At 35.0% G+C, this 14,608-nt stretch overlaps 1 protein-coding gene across 1 annotated transcript; it reads left to right on the top strand.

Annotated features, from left to right (window-relative positions):
- Nucleotides 1-305: 305 nt before the first annotated feature.
- On the top strand, nt 306-5,545 carry LOC147488417 (large ribosomal subunit protein bL27c-like). The gene is made up of 4 exons (XM_086573347.1): nt 306-433; nt 2,608-2,709; nt 2,801-3,010; nt 5,202-5,545. The coding sequence occupies exons 1-3, from the start codon at nt 350-352 to the stop codon at nt 2,978-2,980; spliced, it is 366 nt and encodes a 121-aa protein (XP_086429473.1). The 5' UTR covers nt 306-349; the 3' UTR covers nt 2,981-3,010; nt 5,202-5,545.
- Nucleotides 5,546-14,608: the final 9,063 nt, after the last annotated feature.

The following is a 14,608-nucleotide window of genomic DNA, read 5'->3' as shown; positions in this document are numbered from 1 at the left end:
ACCCAAAAGTTAGAAACTCCGATCAAAGCTAAACCTAAAAAACCCTAAGAATGAGCTAGGAACCAGTTCAATATTTGAAGCTAACAAATCAGCTAGTCTATTGCACTCCCTATACACATGAATTAACTCAAACATTTCAAACTCTCATATCATCGACTTAATCTCCCTTATTATGTGCTTCACCTGCCAAGGATAAGCTTGCTTCAGAAATGAAAGTACATTAGTGGAATCTGTTTGTGCCCGCAACCTTGTGATGTTATATGACTTCTCTAGCTTTAACCCTTTATGCAGTCCTTGTAGTTCAATCCATGCAATTGATTGAAAGCTTGACTTCCCATGAGCAGCCGCAATGACTTCACCTGTTTCGCTTCTAATTGCTGCAGCCCACGCACCGAATTGCCCTTGTAACGTGCCATCAGTATTAAGGTTAACGGTACCTGTTTCTCCTTTCTCCCAAATACAGTACACTCTCTTCTCTTGCATGGCCCTAGTACTGACATTCCATGTTTCCATAAATCGCTGTCTCTCAGGTCCTTCTCTCATCTTGAAGTTTGTAGCATGCAGTTTGATCTTTACGTCTCCAATGATCTTGTGGATGACCACTTGTGATGTTCTATGCTGATTCTTGAATATCCTTGCATTCCATTCTTGCCAAACCCAATAAAAGTACGCATTAAGGATCAGCTTCATTGCATCTTGTTTTCCCCCCTTTCCTTTCCTTTCTTTGAGTACCCATCGGATTTCTTCTTCCCAAGTTGCTGCCATCATCCTTTTTTAACCTGCATATGAAAGAATATGTTGCGATATATATTTTGTAAAGTTACAATGGAAATATAAGTGCATCTCAGTTTCGTCCTCCCTCCAACACAGTACACACAGCTTCGATGGAACTACTTTCCAGTCATACATCTTGCTTAATGTTTTTAGCGCACCCTTCATTACCATCCACCCTATAAAGGAGTGCCTTGGGATATGATTCGTAAACCATATAACCTTATGCCAGTCATTAGGTTGAAGTTTCCTCCTTATAGTTTCATATGTGTCTTTGAGCTGGAATTCCCAAGTCATTGAAACAGTCCATACCACTTCATCAGTACCTCCTTTAATTGTAACTCCCTCCCTCATATTAGTTACAATGTCTTGGCATCAGTTCTCCATGTGTTGAGGTATATTCCATTCTTCTCCATTAATGAGGTTAGAGACAGTTGCGTTTATATGACAAGTTGAGTCATAGAGATAAGCTTGCGGAAACCACTCTTTCAAGATGCCTTTAGGGTGCCAAGGATCTTGCCAGAACATAGTGTTGCTCCCATCCCCAATCTGGTGTTGTGCTATATTCTTTGCGTCATCTATGCTATTTAGGATGGCCCTCCAACTATATGAACAGTCATGTGGGATCTTCATGCTCCAGAGATTTTTTTGTCTTGATTAAGTTACACCAAACCCATGTTACCCATAAGTTATCTTTCCTGCTCACCAAATGCCACACATGTCGAAGAATCGCAGCTTATGCGTAAATTTATTGTTTATGTCATTGTCGTTCTGATTAGATTATGACTAAAATGTTTTGTGCTTCACTGTCTGTAAGACTCGGTATCAAACACCTTGTTGGATGTCCCCGGAAAGTATATTCTTTTTGTTTTCAAATGAACGTGTTATCGTGTTGATTGCTTCGAGTAAAGTAAAGTATCTACATTGTGTCAGGGTTGTTTCTTGCCTTATCAAGTTAACATCTAGTAGCAAATGTTAGGTTTGGATGTTTTCCCGAACTTGGGCTGGAAATTAGTTTTATAAACTATAAAATCAGTGATTAGAGTGTTCTCTGGACAGTCAATTTCTGAGACCACCAAAAAAAGAAGTGCATAAGTATGGGCTTACTACGTTTTTCTAGGCCAAGTTGCTTTGCACCTGATTTTTTTTTTTTTTTTATTGGTAAGCCTGTTTTAAATGAGATCAGTAACTCTTTGATCTTTCTACAGGGTTTGAGCCAGGACCACCGGGTATCATCACCCAAAGGTTTTACCGACTTTGTTAGTTGGCACCTGCAAAAAAATGTATGGGCAAGCCTGTTTTTAAAGAAATCAATAACTCAATTGTGTGTAGCGGGGTTCGAACACCAGACTTCTGGTATCATCACCCAAATGTTTTACCAACTAAGCTAGAAGGCACTTACAAAAATGTGTGGACAAGCCTGTTTTTGAAGAGATCAATAACTCAATGGTGTGTAGCGGGGTTCAAACCCCAGACCTCTGGTATCATCACCCAAAGGTTTTGCCAACTAAGCTAGAAGGCACTTACAAAAAATGTGTGGGCAAGCCTGTTTTTAAAGAGATCAGTAATTCAATTGTGTGTAGCAGGGTTCGAACCCCAGACCTCTGGTATCATCACCCAAAGGTTTTGCACCTGATTCTTATTTGGCTTTTTAGTCGGTAAACTGATTTCAGCTAATTTCATTGCTTTGTCTGGAAAGATTTACTCCGTCTCCATGTTTGTGATTCTTATATTTTGTTTCCAAGTATTCAATTTGCATTTATCACGTAAAACTTCGGGGTGAAAATATTAATTCTTTTGCTGATTATGTATTCATCGTTCCTCATGATGTTTCAGGTCCATCCAGGGAAAAATGTCGGACTTGGCAAGGACCACACAATCTTCTCCCTAATTGATGGATTAGTAAAATTTGAAAAGTTTGGACCTGACAGGAAACAGGTATGGTGTAATAATGGAGTATACTTGCTGTTTTAATTTGATAATTAGAAGTTCGTAGGTTGACAAGTATAGGTTCAATTTGACACAACAGGTGAGTGTTTATCCACGAGAGGTACAGCCTGAGAACCCCAACGGTTACAGAGCAAGGAAGAGAGAAAACTTTAGGATTCAGCGTGAAAAACGTAAAGCTAGACAGGAAGGATATATTTATCAGCCCCAATTGGTATTGGCTTCCGCAGACGGAAGTTCTGAAGGGAACCCAAATTGCTGACCAGTTGTTGATAAGAGTTTGATTTTAAAGGTATGCTATTAGTCTGACCTTATGTTCTCTTCACATGTAAGCAGTATGAAATTTATATCCATAATTCAAATTGTTCTTGTCTTATATTTGTGTTTTCTTCCAATCCAGCACAAGTGGCATTTTTGTTTTCCCGAATCCTAGCTAAGTGCTTTGATATATCTTGGAACTTTATATCTGTCTTTTGTCTGGCTTAGTTGGTAGTGCAAGTATGATCCTTTGCAAAGAAAATCCTGTTAGTCTTCCAATTACATGAGGGTGTGGATCTGGATTTTGCATCCAGCTCTTCTTCAGTTTAGGCTAGATTCATAAGATGACACCACACACAACGTCAACAAGCTCGAAAAAAATTAACTCAATGACTTCATCCATCCAAAATTTAATTATGTTTGATGCACGTGATCAAGGCCTAGGGAATATCTGCAAATGAGGTATTTGATGACCACTGAAGCTGTATTCTGTAGTCCTTCTGGAGCTAATTATTTGATCCAAGGTTCAGGAGTTCCTTACAGAGGATTGTGCGTTTCACTCCCATGGCAGGTGAGTTTCCTTAGTTGGGGTAGGAATGACCTAGGTATGTCTCATCCAGATTAGTTATGTTGATTCCACAGGTTTGATTTTAACAATTTCATTAAGGGCATTGCTGACACTACGAAGAAAGCCGGTAGTCCAGTTTATTCTGAACTTTCTAATACTATCAAAATATGCGAGCTTTAACTAATAGTAAAAACTGAAAACGGTTGATTTTGTTGCTTCCAACTTGTAAACTGTTTTTTTTAGTTGAGTGGCTTAGTATAAGCCGCTCTAAAGGGGTGATTTCAAGAGATTGTGACAATTATTGTCGGCTGAAGTGCAATATTAGCTCTAACTCTTGTGGTAGCACATCTATTCTGTTGGTTGTAACCTGGGGTTTATCTCTTGCAATATACTCTGAACAATCTGACTTTGGTCTCTGTATAGATTAGTAAATATATTATTGCTACGCTCCTCCATATCTCATAGATAGTAGCAGTAGCACTAAGTGCGACCTGCTTATTGTATTCTTCAAGTTTGACCCTTATAAAATTTAAACATTCCAGGTTCACTCCTAACGGAGTTAAGAGGGCGTTCTGTGAGTGCCCCACCGACCTACCTCTTCCAAAATAGATGAAGAGAAAAGAGCAGTCAATGAAGAGCCTTAGAAGTGCTGTCCTGCTTGAATTGGTGCATACCACAATAGTCTTGGCATGTGCCACTACAAGAAATGAGTCTTTTTGCTACAAAACATTTTGCTATGCCCAATATTTGTAGCAAATGTAAACCTTTTGCTATGATTTTTAGCTTTGCTAACCTTTTCTAGAACTTCAAATGTTTGGCTAGTTTTGGCAACACTTATTGGCGTTGCTAAAGTTATTTTACATTTAGAAAAAACAAAAATTATTTTTATAATCCATTAATTGTCATCAACTATGCCTTTGAGCGTAGCAAATGCTCATTTTCTCTTGCTACGCTTGAAAGTGTTGCTGATACTAGGAAGAAAAGATTATTCACATCCTCTAAATGTCATCACCCACGCTTGCTAGGGTAGCAAACAGTAGTCACTATTTGCTATGGCCATAAGCGTTGCTGATACTATACTTTGAGGAGAAAAATTATTTATGCATTTCAAGGTAGCTGCAGCCTTTGCCTCAAGTTGACACCATGTTCTTGACCACGCCCTATACTTAGCGCTGATTTTTCAGTGACCCTGACCCTCCCAAATATTTTCATGAAAAATTAGAATCACCCGCCCATATTTTCATGAAAAATTAGAAATAAGAAAAGCAAAACAAAACAACCTTATAGTACTCCCCAGAAAAAAGAGAACCTTTTTTTCTGCTTCCTACTCTGTTCTCTCTTTCTCTACCGGAAATTTAAAACCAAGTACTCCGAACGCCCACGTCTGTGTGTGTGTGTGTGTGTGTGTGTGTGTGTGTGTGTGTGTGTGTGTGTGTGTGTGTGTAAGTGTGTGTAAGTGAATTATACCTATTTATCTTTGTTGTCTACATTTCTTTATTTCTCTCATTGTTATGCGGATTCTCTAGAATGGTGACAGATGGCTGGCATGGTTTAGTGGGCGGCTTTGTTAGATGAATTTTGTTTTGTTTACATTGTGGGGATTTTATTTAACTTGTGCAGTTTGAATTCAGGAATTGGAATTGGTTTTTGATTTCAGGTAGCAGATTTGGGTTTTGATTGTGGCCGATTGACCAACTACAAGGATGGTTAGTTTTTTCCTTAACGTTAATTATAAGTTTATGTGGGGTTTGATTGTTATTTTTCTTGTGGGGGTTTGCCTGGGGGTTTGTTTGCTGATTTGTTTTGTTATAAAAGCTCTGCTTTTGTTTTGTTTTAAAAGCATCTAATTGATCTGTTTTGTTTTAAAAGCTCAGCTCTTGTATACTTTGTACTATTTCTTTGGTTGGACTACAGTTTTGTATGTGATGTAGTTGTGAAAACGAAACTATATATGTTGGGAATGATCTATATATGGCTACATATGGATATAGATGTATATGCTGTACTACAATTTTTTTGGTTGGACAACAGTTTGGTATATGTTGGGAATTTGTTCTGAGTTGATAATTTGTTCTATTGTCCCAAGTAGCCATATATAGTTGTTTTTCCGTTTCAAGTTTGATTCTTGTGAAAAGGGCTTTTGTGCGAGTTTATTTCGATTTGTTTTCACGTAACAATTTATCCCCAAATTGTCAGCAACCAGAATTGGAGACACCCAAGCAATCCCCAAGTTGAAATAGGCCACAAGTTCTCATATTTGTGCATTAGGTAGATTGGTTTCAGTATTTATGATTTGGACTAGACTCGCTTAACAAGTTTAAAATGCTTATGATTTCATGTGTGTACATTAGGTAGAATGCTTTAAAAAACGAAAAATAGAATGTTTATACCATCACTTTATTTCTACTTAAAACTATAGTCAAGAACTACATATATAGGTGTTGGATGATTGTCTAAAACTACAGTACCGTTTGTAGGATTTTAAGTTATTGCCACTATTTAAGTCAACCATCCTTTGGTTGGTGTCCTTCAAGCATTACAAGAGCATTGAAGAAGCTTGATTATTGCTAGTAATACTTAGTATTCAGTCTCGTATGTCACGAGACTTAGTCCTAACTATTTAAGTAACTCAGCGTGCAAAACAACGGGGATTGTGCGAAAAAATTGTTGCACCATTGTGGTGGTTCCAAATCATTTTCAACCATAACATGGTGATATTTCTTTAATAAATTCAGCTCTTGCACATTGAAATGGTGATATGCATGTTACATCTTGAAAAAATGATATGCTTTATGGATAGATATATGCTGTGATAAATATGTAGCATGAGCTGTGTGACTCATAGATTTTTAAACTGTTATCATAGGTAATTAGAGCTTAGAACAAATATTGGTTACAATCGGTCAAGAAGCATTGATTGAGCTATTGTGTGTGTGTTATCGAAGAAGGCTCGTAGGTTGACTCCCCTATGCATCCCGACTAAGGTCTCACAAATGTTCATTTCCCTTATGCACTGCTTAACTAATTTGAATAGGTTATACAGAAGGGTGGGTTAGTTATATACTCTTATGCATGTTCCTTTTTCGAACCTTTTGGTATGTAATGCCCCCCAAGCTATAGAGCAGATCCACCAGACGAGAAATTTAATTCTGCACTGTTACTGAGTCGTCGGACTTACCCACCAAAGCTAGGCAGATAGATAGATTCCTTTCCGCTGCTAAGGAGAGCAATAACAAAATAAAAGGGTTGTTTTTAACCAGCTCCCTTTTTGGGTATTGGATGGCGTGCCCTGCCCTGCCCTTTGAAAAGAATGGTTGGGTTCCAAAGTTCACTCATCGCATGGGATGAGGGTTTGTGGAAACTATATCTCTCTCTCTATTTGTTGCAAATAAAAGTTCCCATGCACGCTATGCTAAACTGCGAGGGAAAGATTGGCTATTAAAGCAGGAAGAAATCTCTTTCCTGTAGCTAGCGCTGATAATCAGTCGTCTGTATGGCTTTTCTCCTTTCCTTGCCTTCTAGCTCTCCTTTCTCTTTACTGGTAGTTCCAAAGGTTTATAGCACGCTAGGATAGATAAGCAGATATTAGATATCTTGATGTTGCTCCGCCATCCGAAGGTTTCTTCAGGCCTTAGGATAAGCTCGGTCCGAGACACGCTTAGGTGGGTAGCTTATCTACAGAGTTTTACCTTTAAGCACAAGACAGGGAGCGGAACATGGCACCTGGAGGGCATGTACCCTAGAGGTCGCCAATCTATTGATACTAGACTCAACTCTAATATTAAAGAAGTGAGTAAGCTCCATAGCGTAAAAAGATATGCAAAGTACCAAAGAAATTTAAGCATCTAAAATAGTTTCCATCAGTGTTTTTATTTATGAATTGAAGGTGAATACTACGTACCATGACAAAGTTCAAAACCGTGGTTTTAATGAGGAGTTTTAGTTTGTCTTTGGATTTTGTTTCTTAGTTCATTTGTAAAGCAAGTTAATAAGGGTGGGCAAATGCATTTCTTTTGTTTAACTCGTAGGTTAGAATGTCATGTGGCAAATGCATTTCTTTAATGCAGGAAAAGGATGGGCTAGTCATGTGGCTGTATAAAGTTATGTCTCGGTTGGAAAAGTTTTAAAGTGAAACTGGTTTTTCTTGTGTCTCGGTTTGCTGGTGTTTATGTGGTCTGAATTCACTTATTTTACAATTTATCATCCATATTTTTTAGAATTTATTTGGATCCTAAAGCTTGGAATTTTAAACTTGGAGCCTTTATGAATTTAGGTTTCATGGTCGCACTAAGGTGTGCCATTTGACCCTTAGAATCATATGTCCTAGACCCTCGTTGATTGAGTTAGGTAATATCTTAGAATCATATGTCCTAGGCCCTTGTTGATTGAGTTAGGTAATATGGGTTTGAACGACTCTTGAATAATTTCCTGTTTTAATTGTCTGGGAAATTCGGGGTGTGACAAGTTTGATATCAGAGCCTAGATTAGCCTAGAATGATAAAGTTTAGGTGATCCTTAGATTGTGATAATGGGTGGTAGGAATGTTTCTTTGTGATGTTAAATTTCATGTTGTTTTTTATTTTGCTTTTGAACTCGATTTGATTTTGGTTTTCTATTTCTTTCATATAAAAATAATAAAAAAAATGGTGTAGGTGTACATAATTAAACCTTTTTAAATATGTGGTTTTGGGGATATTATATATGTGTATTCATTTTAAGGTGTGTATTGCATATACACGTATGTCTCTCATTTTCGATATTTGTTCTTTGTGACCTTTGGGTGCAAGCTGTAAATGATGAGTTTAATTTAATCTTCTATTTGGTTTGTTTTAGATTGTTACATAAGCTTAGTTGATGGGATATAGTCTTTAACTATAGACTCTATGAAGAATTCTTGTTTGGCGTAGTGCTTGTTTTGGTTAATCTATATTTTTTTCTAAAATCTCGGGACGAGATTCTTTTAAGGTGTGTATATTATAACACCCCGTTTATTTTTCTTTATATTTTTCCTACTTATTAGGATTTAAAAATAAATAATAATATTATTAAAAGAAAAGAAAAGAAAAAGAAAATAAGAAAATAAGAAAGAGAAAAGCGTAGGAGAGTTAGAGGGGTTTGGTTACAACCGAACCCTCCTTCTTTGTTAGTTTTTTTTTTCAGGGTTTTGAAATACAAAAAAAACGGGAGAAACGTACAAGAGAAAAAGAGAAAGAGAGAGAGAGAGTGCTTGAAAGAGAAAGGGACAGAAGAAGACAACACTTACCGTTGGTTTTCGAAGTTCGCCCGGTTATTTAAGCTTTCACTAACGTTTTTGTTTTTCGATTAACTCGGGGTGAGTAGTCTAAATTATTATTTCTATTTTCAATGGATTAGCGTAGAATTCTAGTAGTTAAATTGTGTGATTCATTATTTTTGGGACCATGGCATGAGAAAGATTATTAAACTGTTCAAAGGCATTATAGCATATTGGCGCCAAGTTTCATTTTGTTATCTATGTTTTCATGGGTTTATATATATGGTAGTTGGTAAACAGTTGGTTATTAATTGAATTGGTGTCCTTTAGATTTGTTAGAGTTTGGATTTTTCCCATTACAGGGGTTTGGTTGTAGATACTAATGATCTGCCATGACTTATTTGCTTTTGAAGTAGTGTACATATATGAGAATGAGCATTTGAAGTGTCTACTTTGATGTTACTTGTTTTTGAATTAGCTTATTTATATGAGAAGGTATATTGGAGGTGTCTGCATGACTTTATTGGCTTCTGAATTGATTTATATATATATGAGAAGGAACGTTTGAAGTGTTATATACAGATGTTAGAACTGTTGGATTTTGTGAGAGTTGTTTATAACCACGGGTAAAAACACTATAGATTACTATTTTAACTAAATGGTAATGTTTGATGGTGATGCATGAGATAGCTATTGGCCAAATTCTTGTTTATATATATATATATATATGTTTGATAAGTATTTTTTCGATAAAGGTGTAGTTGGTAAACAATACTTTACTAGTTAACTTGTAGCTTTTGGTTATGTTCGAAGTTTTGGACTTTGTTAAAACATGAAAAACCATGTTCCTTGAGTACCTTTTAGAACAATAAGTCTTTATTAATTTTATCATGAGTGTGACAAGTTAGGGTACCGATAAGATATTCGGAAGTCTGTCTTTTGAAAAAAAAAAAAAAATAAAAAAAAAAAATAAAAAAAATCTGTGTCTGTTTTGGAACCGTGTCTATTTATGTGGTTTGTGTGAGTTGATACTCACGAGCGATGAATGTATTATCTAGTTGTGATATTTTCTCGTTCTCATAAGTGGACGAGTGGTTTTTACGTAAAATATTGGTTTTATATATGAATGAGTTGTTGGATATGATTGGTTGTATTATGATATGATGCATATAATTTTTTACGAATGAATGTGAATGTGGTTAGTGTGATATGATGGATATGGTGGTGTGATATGAATGTTAATATTGATGATATATTATACCAGATTATATATATCCATGATGGTTATAGTGATAGTAAAATAGATGTTTACTTTAAAAGATTACGTTTGGGAAATCTAATTTTGTTTTGTAGGAGGGTATGACTTACTAACTTTTTATGCAGAGACGTTGTCCTACCCTGACACGTCATGATAGATTAAAAGTAAGGTATAATTTGTTTGTTTATTAGTTTGAAATTATGTATACTAAGCTTGCTTGGAATAAACTACATACTGTTTTGGAAAACAGAACTATTTTGTCTTCTAAGTTGAAATGGTTGGTGACATTATATTTATTTATTTAAAAGATTGAATGTAGTACTGTATACTTTATTTTAGGTTTATTTATACCAACAAATTCAATTTGCTGATCAATGTTTGCTTTGTTTTGTAACATTAGGTGTGTTTTATGAACATAGATGGTGGAGTGTATTAGATGAGGATGTTTGATTTGAATTAAGCTCTTGGAGTCTTTCTAGTTTTAAGTTTTATAGAGTGTATGGTTTTGAATTGAGACGGATGTAATAGAGTTGATTAATTATTTTTGAATTCGTGAATGAAGAGTTGGTTTTTCGGTTTTAATTTGTTCTCAGATTTTTTTTATTGTTGTATTTGATAATATGTTAAAAGGTTTTCATTTACCTTAGGAATAGTGTGACGTTTGAGATATTTATATCTTGAATAATTCTCTGTTTTAACTTTGTCTAGAAAAATTCGGGATGTGACAAAAAACTTTCATAATAACAAATAAGAATGGAAGCCTCTTAGGCACTTAAAGCACTGCTTTAGAATTGCTATTTACAAGGATAGACTACATGCACGGTACTAACACATAGGTGGGAATCCAAAAGTTTTTAGAACAATTTCAAGGGGTTTTTTTTACTTAATCCCTACGGATATACTCCCCTTTTGAGATAACCTCCCATTTTGAGAATTATTACTGATTACCCCCCATTTCAGAGTTAATTTTTTAAATTGACAATTTTGCCTTTATGTCAAATTTGTAAAAACCCTCTATTTTTAACATACATTTTTTAAAAATTCAAAAATTCAAAATAAATAAATAAATAAAAATCTGAAAACTCAAAAATCTGGAAAAATGAAAAAAATAACAAAAAACTCAAAAACAAATTAAAAAATATTTGATAAAAGGAAAATTCAAAAAAAAATCTGAAAATTTCCAAAAATTGAAAAAACAAATCGGAAAAAAAATTCGAATTTTTTTTTTGGCAAAATAAAATAACATCGACAAAATGCGTAAAAATTTGAAAAAAATAATAAAACAACTCAAAATATAGGAAAACAAATGAATTTTATTATTTTTTCAAAAATTTTGAGTTGTTTTATTATTTTTTCAAATTTTTATGCATTTTTCAATTTTATTTTAAATTTTTTCTAATTTTTTTTTCCCGATTTTTTTTTTTTTTTTTCAATTTTTGGAAAATTTTGATTTTTTTTTTTTGAATTTTCCTTTTATTGAATATTTTTTTAATTTGTTTTCGAGTTTTGTCATTTTTTTTTTCAATTTTCCGGATTTTTTGAGTTTTCATATTTTTATTTATTAATTTATTTTCGAATTTTTCAAAAATGTATGTTAAAAATTGGGAACTTTTACAAATTTGACATAAAGGTAAAATTGTCAATATGGAAAATTAACTCTGAAATGGGAGACAATCAGTAATGATTCTCAAAATGGAGAGTTATCTCAAAAACAGGGTCAATCACCTCCTGATTGCATTAGATCTTAGGCCTTTCTTTATCTCAATTTAATTTTTATGGTCCATCTTCTCGAGATACCCTTCCTCTCATATATCTCTAGCAGTATGTTAGTATGTGAGTTCACTCGGTCGATACTAAGGTCTTTTTGAGGGGGAAGAAAAAGTTGAAACTTTTAATGATCGCACTCACTTGGTTACAATACAAGCCGATGACTTCGTTGCAATGTGAAAATTGTGGAGCTTTCAAAACCAAAACCATGGAACTGTGTTTTCTTTATTAGATATTTAATCGTTTGATATTGCTAAAATTACGCGGATTCAATCTTCATAAAGTGGTATTAAGGTTTTGATCACCGATCGGCACATAATGATTTATGATGGCCGGAACTTGGGCTTTCAATACCCATGCATCAAAGTTCTGTTGGTGCCTTGTTTTTTCAGGGAAGAAGATGGTGATGTTATCATGGCATCATCACTCACTAAAGCGTGTTACGCCCCATCACGGTGTTTTCGATCATTTGATTTTTGTGTGTGTGTGTGTTAGATGATGAGATGTGGTAGAAGAGTTAAAAATGAGTGAGGGTAGTGGAGTAATTTTAGGTGAGCGAGGGGTAGTAGGAGTCATTTATGAAAATTATTTGTGTGCCTTGGATTAAATCGTAGGATGGTGCCAAGTGGTAATTTGATCGATTTAGGTCTTGTGAGGGTCAATGGGTATTTTGGTTATTTTATATGGTGAGGGGTAGATTTGACATTGGACATGCACTAACCAGATGGTATCTAGTCAAAGAGGGCTGACTTGGTCATGCTATGAAAATGGAGACGGAAATCTAATAATGGAAGAACTAGGGACGGAAATCTAATTAACAAACTTGCTGAGGGCGTAAGTCTAAAAACTGATATAAATATAGAACAAAGGGGATTTGGCTTAAGAGCATCTCTAGATGGACATATTCATGGTCGCATCTTTCAAATTTGAAGGAATGCGTCGGAATTTCCTAAAATACCATCTCTAGGTGCAGTAATGGGAGGGGCCAGGGGGTCAGAAATACCTGGCTCACCTTGAAATTTGGCTAAAAACAGTACTTTGATACTTTGAGTTGGTACTTAGTGCGTCTATTATGCTTTGAATTTTCTCTTTGTGCCCTTGAATAAAGGGCTTTAGCTAGTTGTAAAAAAGTGAACTATGAAGGGTTATTTGGTAAAGGTAATATTTCATTTGTTGAGCTAATGGATTCATCCTATCGTTAAAATGAAAAGTTAGAAGAGTACTCAAATTAGAAACAGTAAGCTGATCATATCATATGATTCCATGTTTCTTTAAATTTAATTTTGTTGAAACCATGTAGAATTTTTGGTGACTTATCATAATTGGCGGAAAAAACAAGATACATGACTTATTAATAAATAAATACTAAGGATCTCATTTTGTTCAATTTACTAAGGCTAAACTTGATTAACTAGTTGCAATAAGTTGTGACTCGTAAGTCGTAACCAAATTCAACACTACTTACAAATTAGGAAATCTCCATTACCTAAATATATTAACAAATTTTTTTATTTTCAAATATTGACTAAATAAATTAAGAAGTGCTTGTTTACGTAAAATATTTATATATATTGATGAACAGTGTTAAACTAAAATAAAACAAACTAAGTTCATGTAGTTGTGTACACACAAATTGAGTTGAGTTGAAATCTTTTAGTGCTCACCGGCTCACTCTGGAATAAATTCCTGGCTCCGCCACTGTCTAGGTGGTCGCATTCGTGGTCGCATCACATGTTTGTTCGCATTCTTGTTCGCAAATTTAGTAATTTGGATGCGGATGCGGCGCGACATTGGTAATGTCGTGCGCCATTGCAAATGTCGCCCCACAACTTTTTTGACTTTGACTGAAGACACACGCAGCGCCCGGTTTGCATTGACGCTGGCATCGATCTTAATGTCGTCGGCGCCAAGGTGGGTTCTACAATAAATTTTGCGGTCGAAATTTGCGACCACCTAGAGTTGGTCGAAATTTGCAACCAGTTTCTATTGTAGCATTCTTCAAATATGAAGAGTATGCTACCACCACCTAAAGATGCTCTAACATCCTTTCGAAGCCTAAGCTTGTTGAGATCATTTCATTCCAATTTCTAGGTGTGTTCCACCTATTTCTCTTATCGTGCCTTCTCTCACATTCACAGAATTTGTCTCTTTACATAAGTTTGAGCTTATAAAGAAATAAAAAAATGATTTTCTGGATATCAAACTATGGGCAAATTCTCATAGTGGGCAACATACTTTTTTTTAAAAAAGATTTTGGACATCCATATTTTCAATTTTAATAATGTAGGAATTCCGTCTCTTTGCCATCTAAATGCATTTAACAGTTACATTTTTTTTTAAAAAAAAAATCATCAAAAATTAAGAAATTAATCTACATAGAAAAATTAAGATTGATGTGGCAAATGACAGTAACTTTCATTTATTCCCTAGACTTGACCGAAAAATGAGAGTAAACTAGAGACTGTACAGAAAAAGTTATTTTCAATTTAACAGAAGAAGTCAACACCCTTTTTAAGGGGGAAACAATGGAAAACACCCAATTTTTTGGTTCCCTGGGCATTACCCATGGGGCCTTTATAAGCCTCTCTATCTTTAAATTTGAGGGACCAATGTAAAAATGGGCTGCTAATGCAGCCCCTATATGGGCCATTATAGTTACCATCCTAGCCCATAAGGATTTCAGTTCAAGTAGTCTATGTTCGAACCCCCATGTCAACAACTTTTTCAGTATTTCAAGTTTTTTTAGACCAAATTTAAAAAGGAAAATGAATTTCAGAGGATTGGTACCACAGGATGTGCAAGTCAC

This window comes from Coptis chinensis, chromosome 7 (assembly GCF_015680905.1).
Source record: "Coptis chinensis isolate HL-2020 chromosome 7, ASM1568090v1, whole genome shotgun sequence".
NCBI lineage: Eukaryota > Viridiplantae > Streptophyta > Magnoliopsida > Ranunculales > Ranunculaceae > Coptis > Coptis chinensis.
This window is presented reverse-complemented; position numbering and strand designations above follow the sequence as displayed.

Excerpts from the sequence above, each read along its gene's own strand:
- LOC147488417 (XM_086573347.1), top strand. The coding sequence starts at position 350 with ATGACTTCACCTGTTTCGCTTCTAATTGCTGCAGCCCACGCACCGAAT. Across the intron at positions 434-2,607 it reads CATCAGTATTAAGGTTAACG|GTCCATCCAGGGAAAAATGT; the intron begins GTACCTGTTTCT and ends ATGATGTTTCAG. Across the intron at positions 2,710-2,800 it reads TTGGACCTGACAGGAAACAG|GTGAGTGTTTATCCACGAGA; the intron begins GTATGGTGTAAT and ends TTGACACAACAG.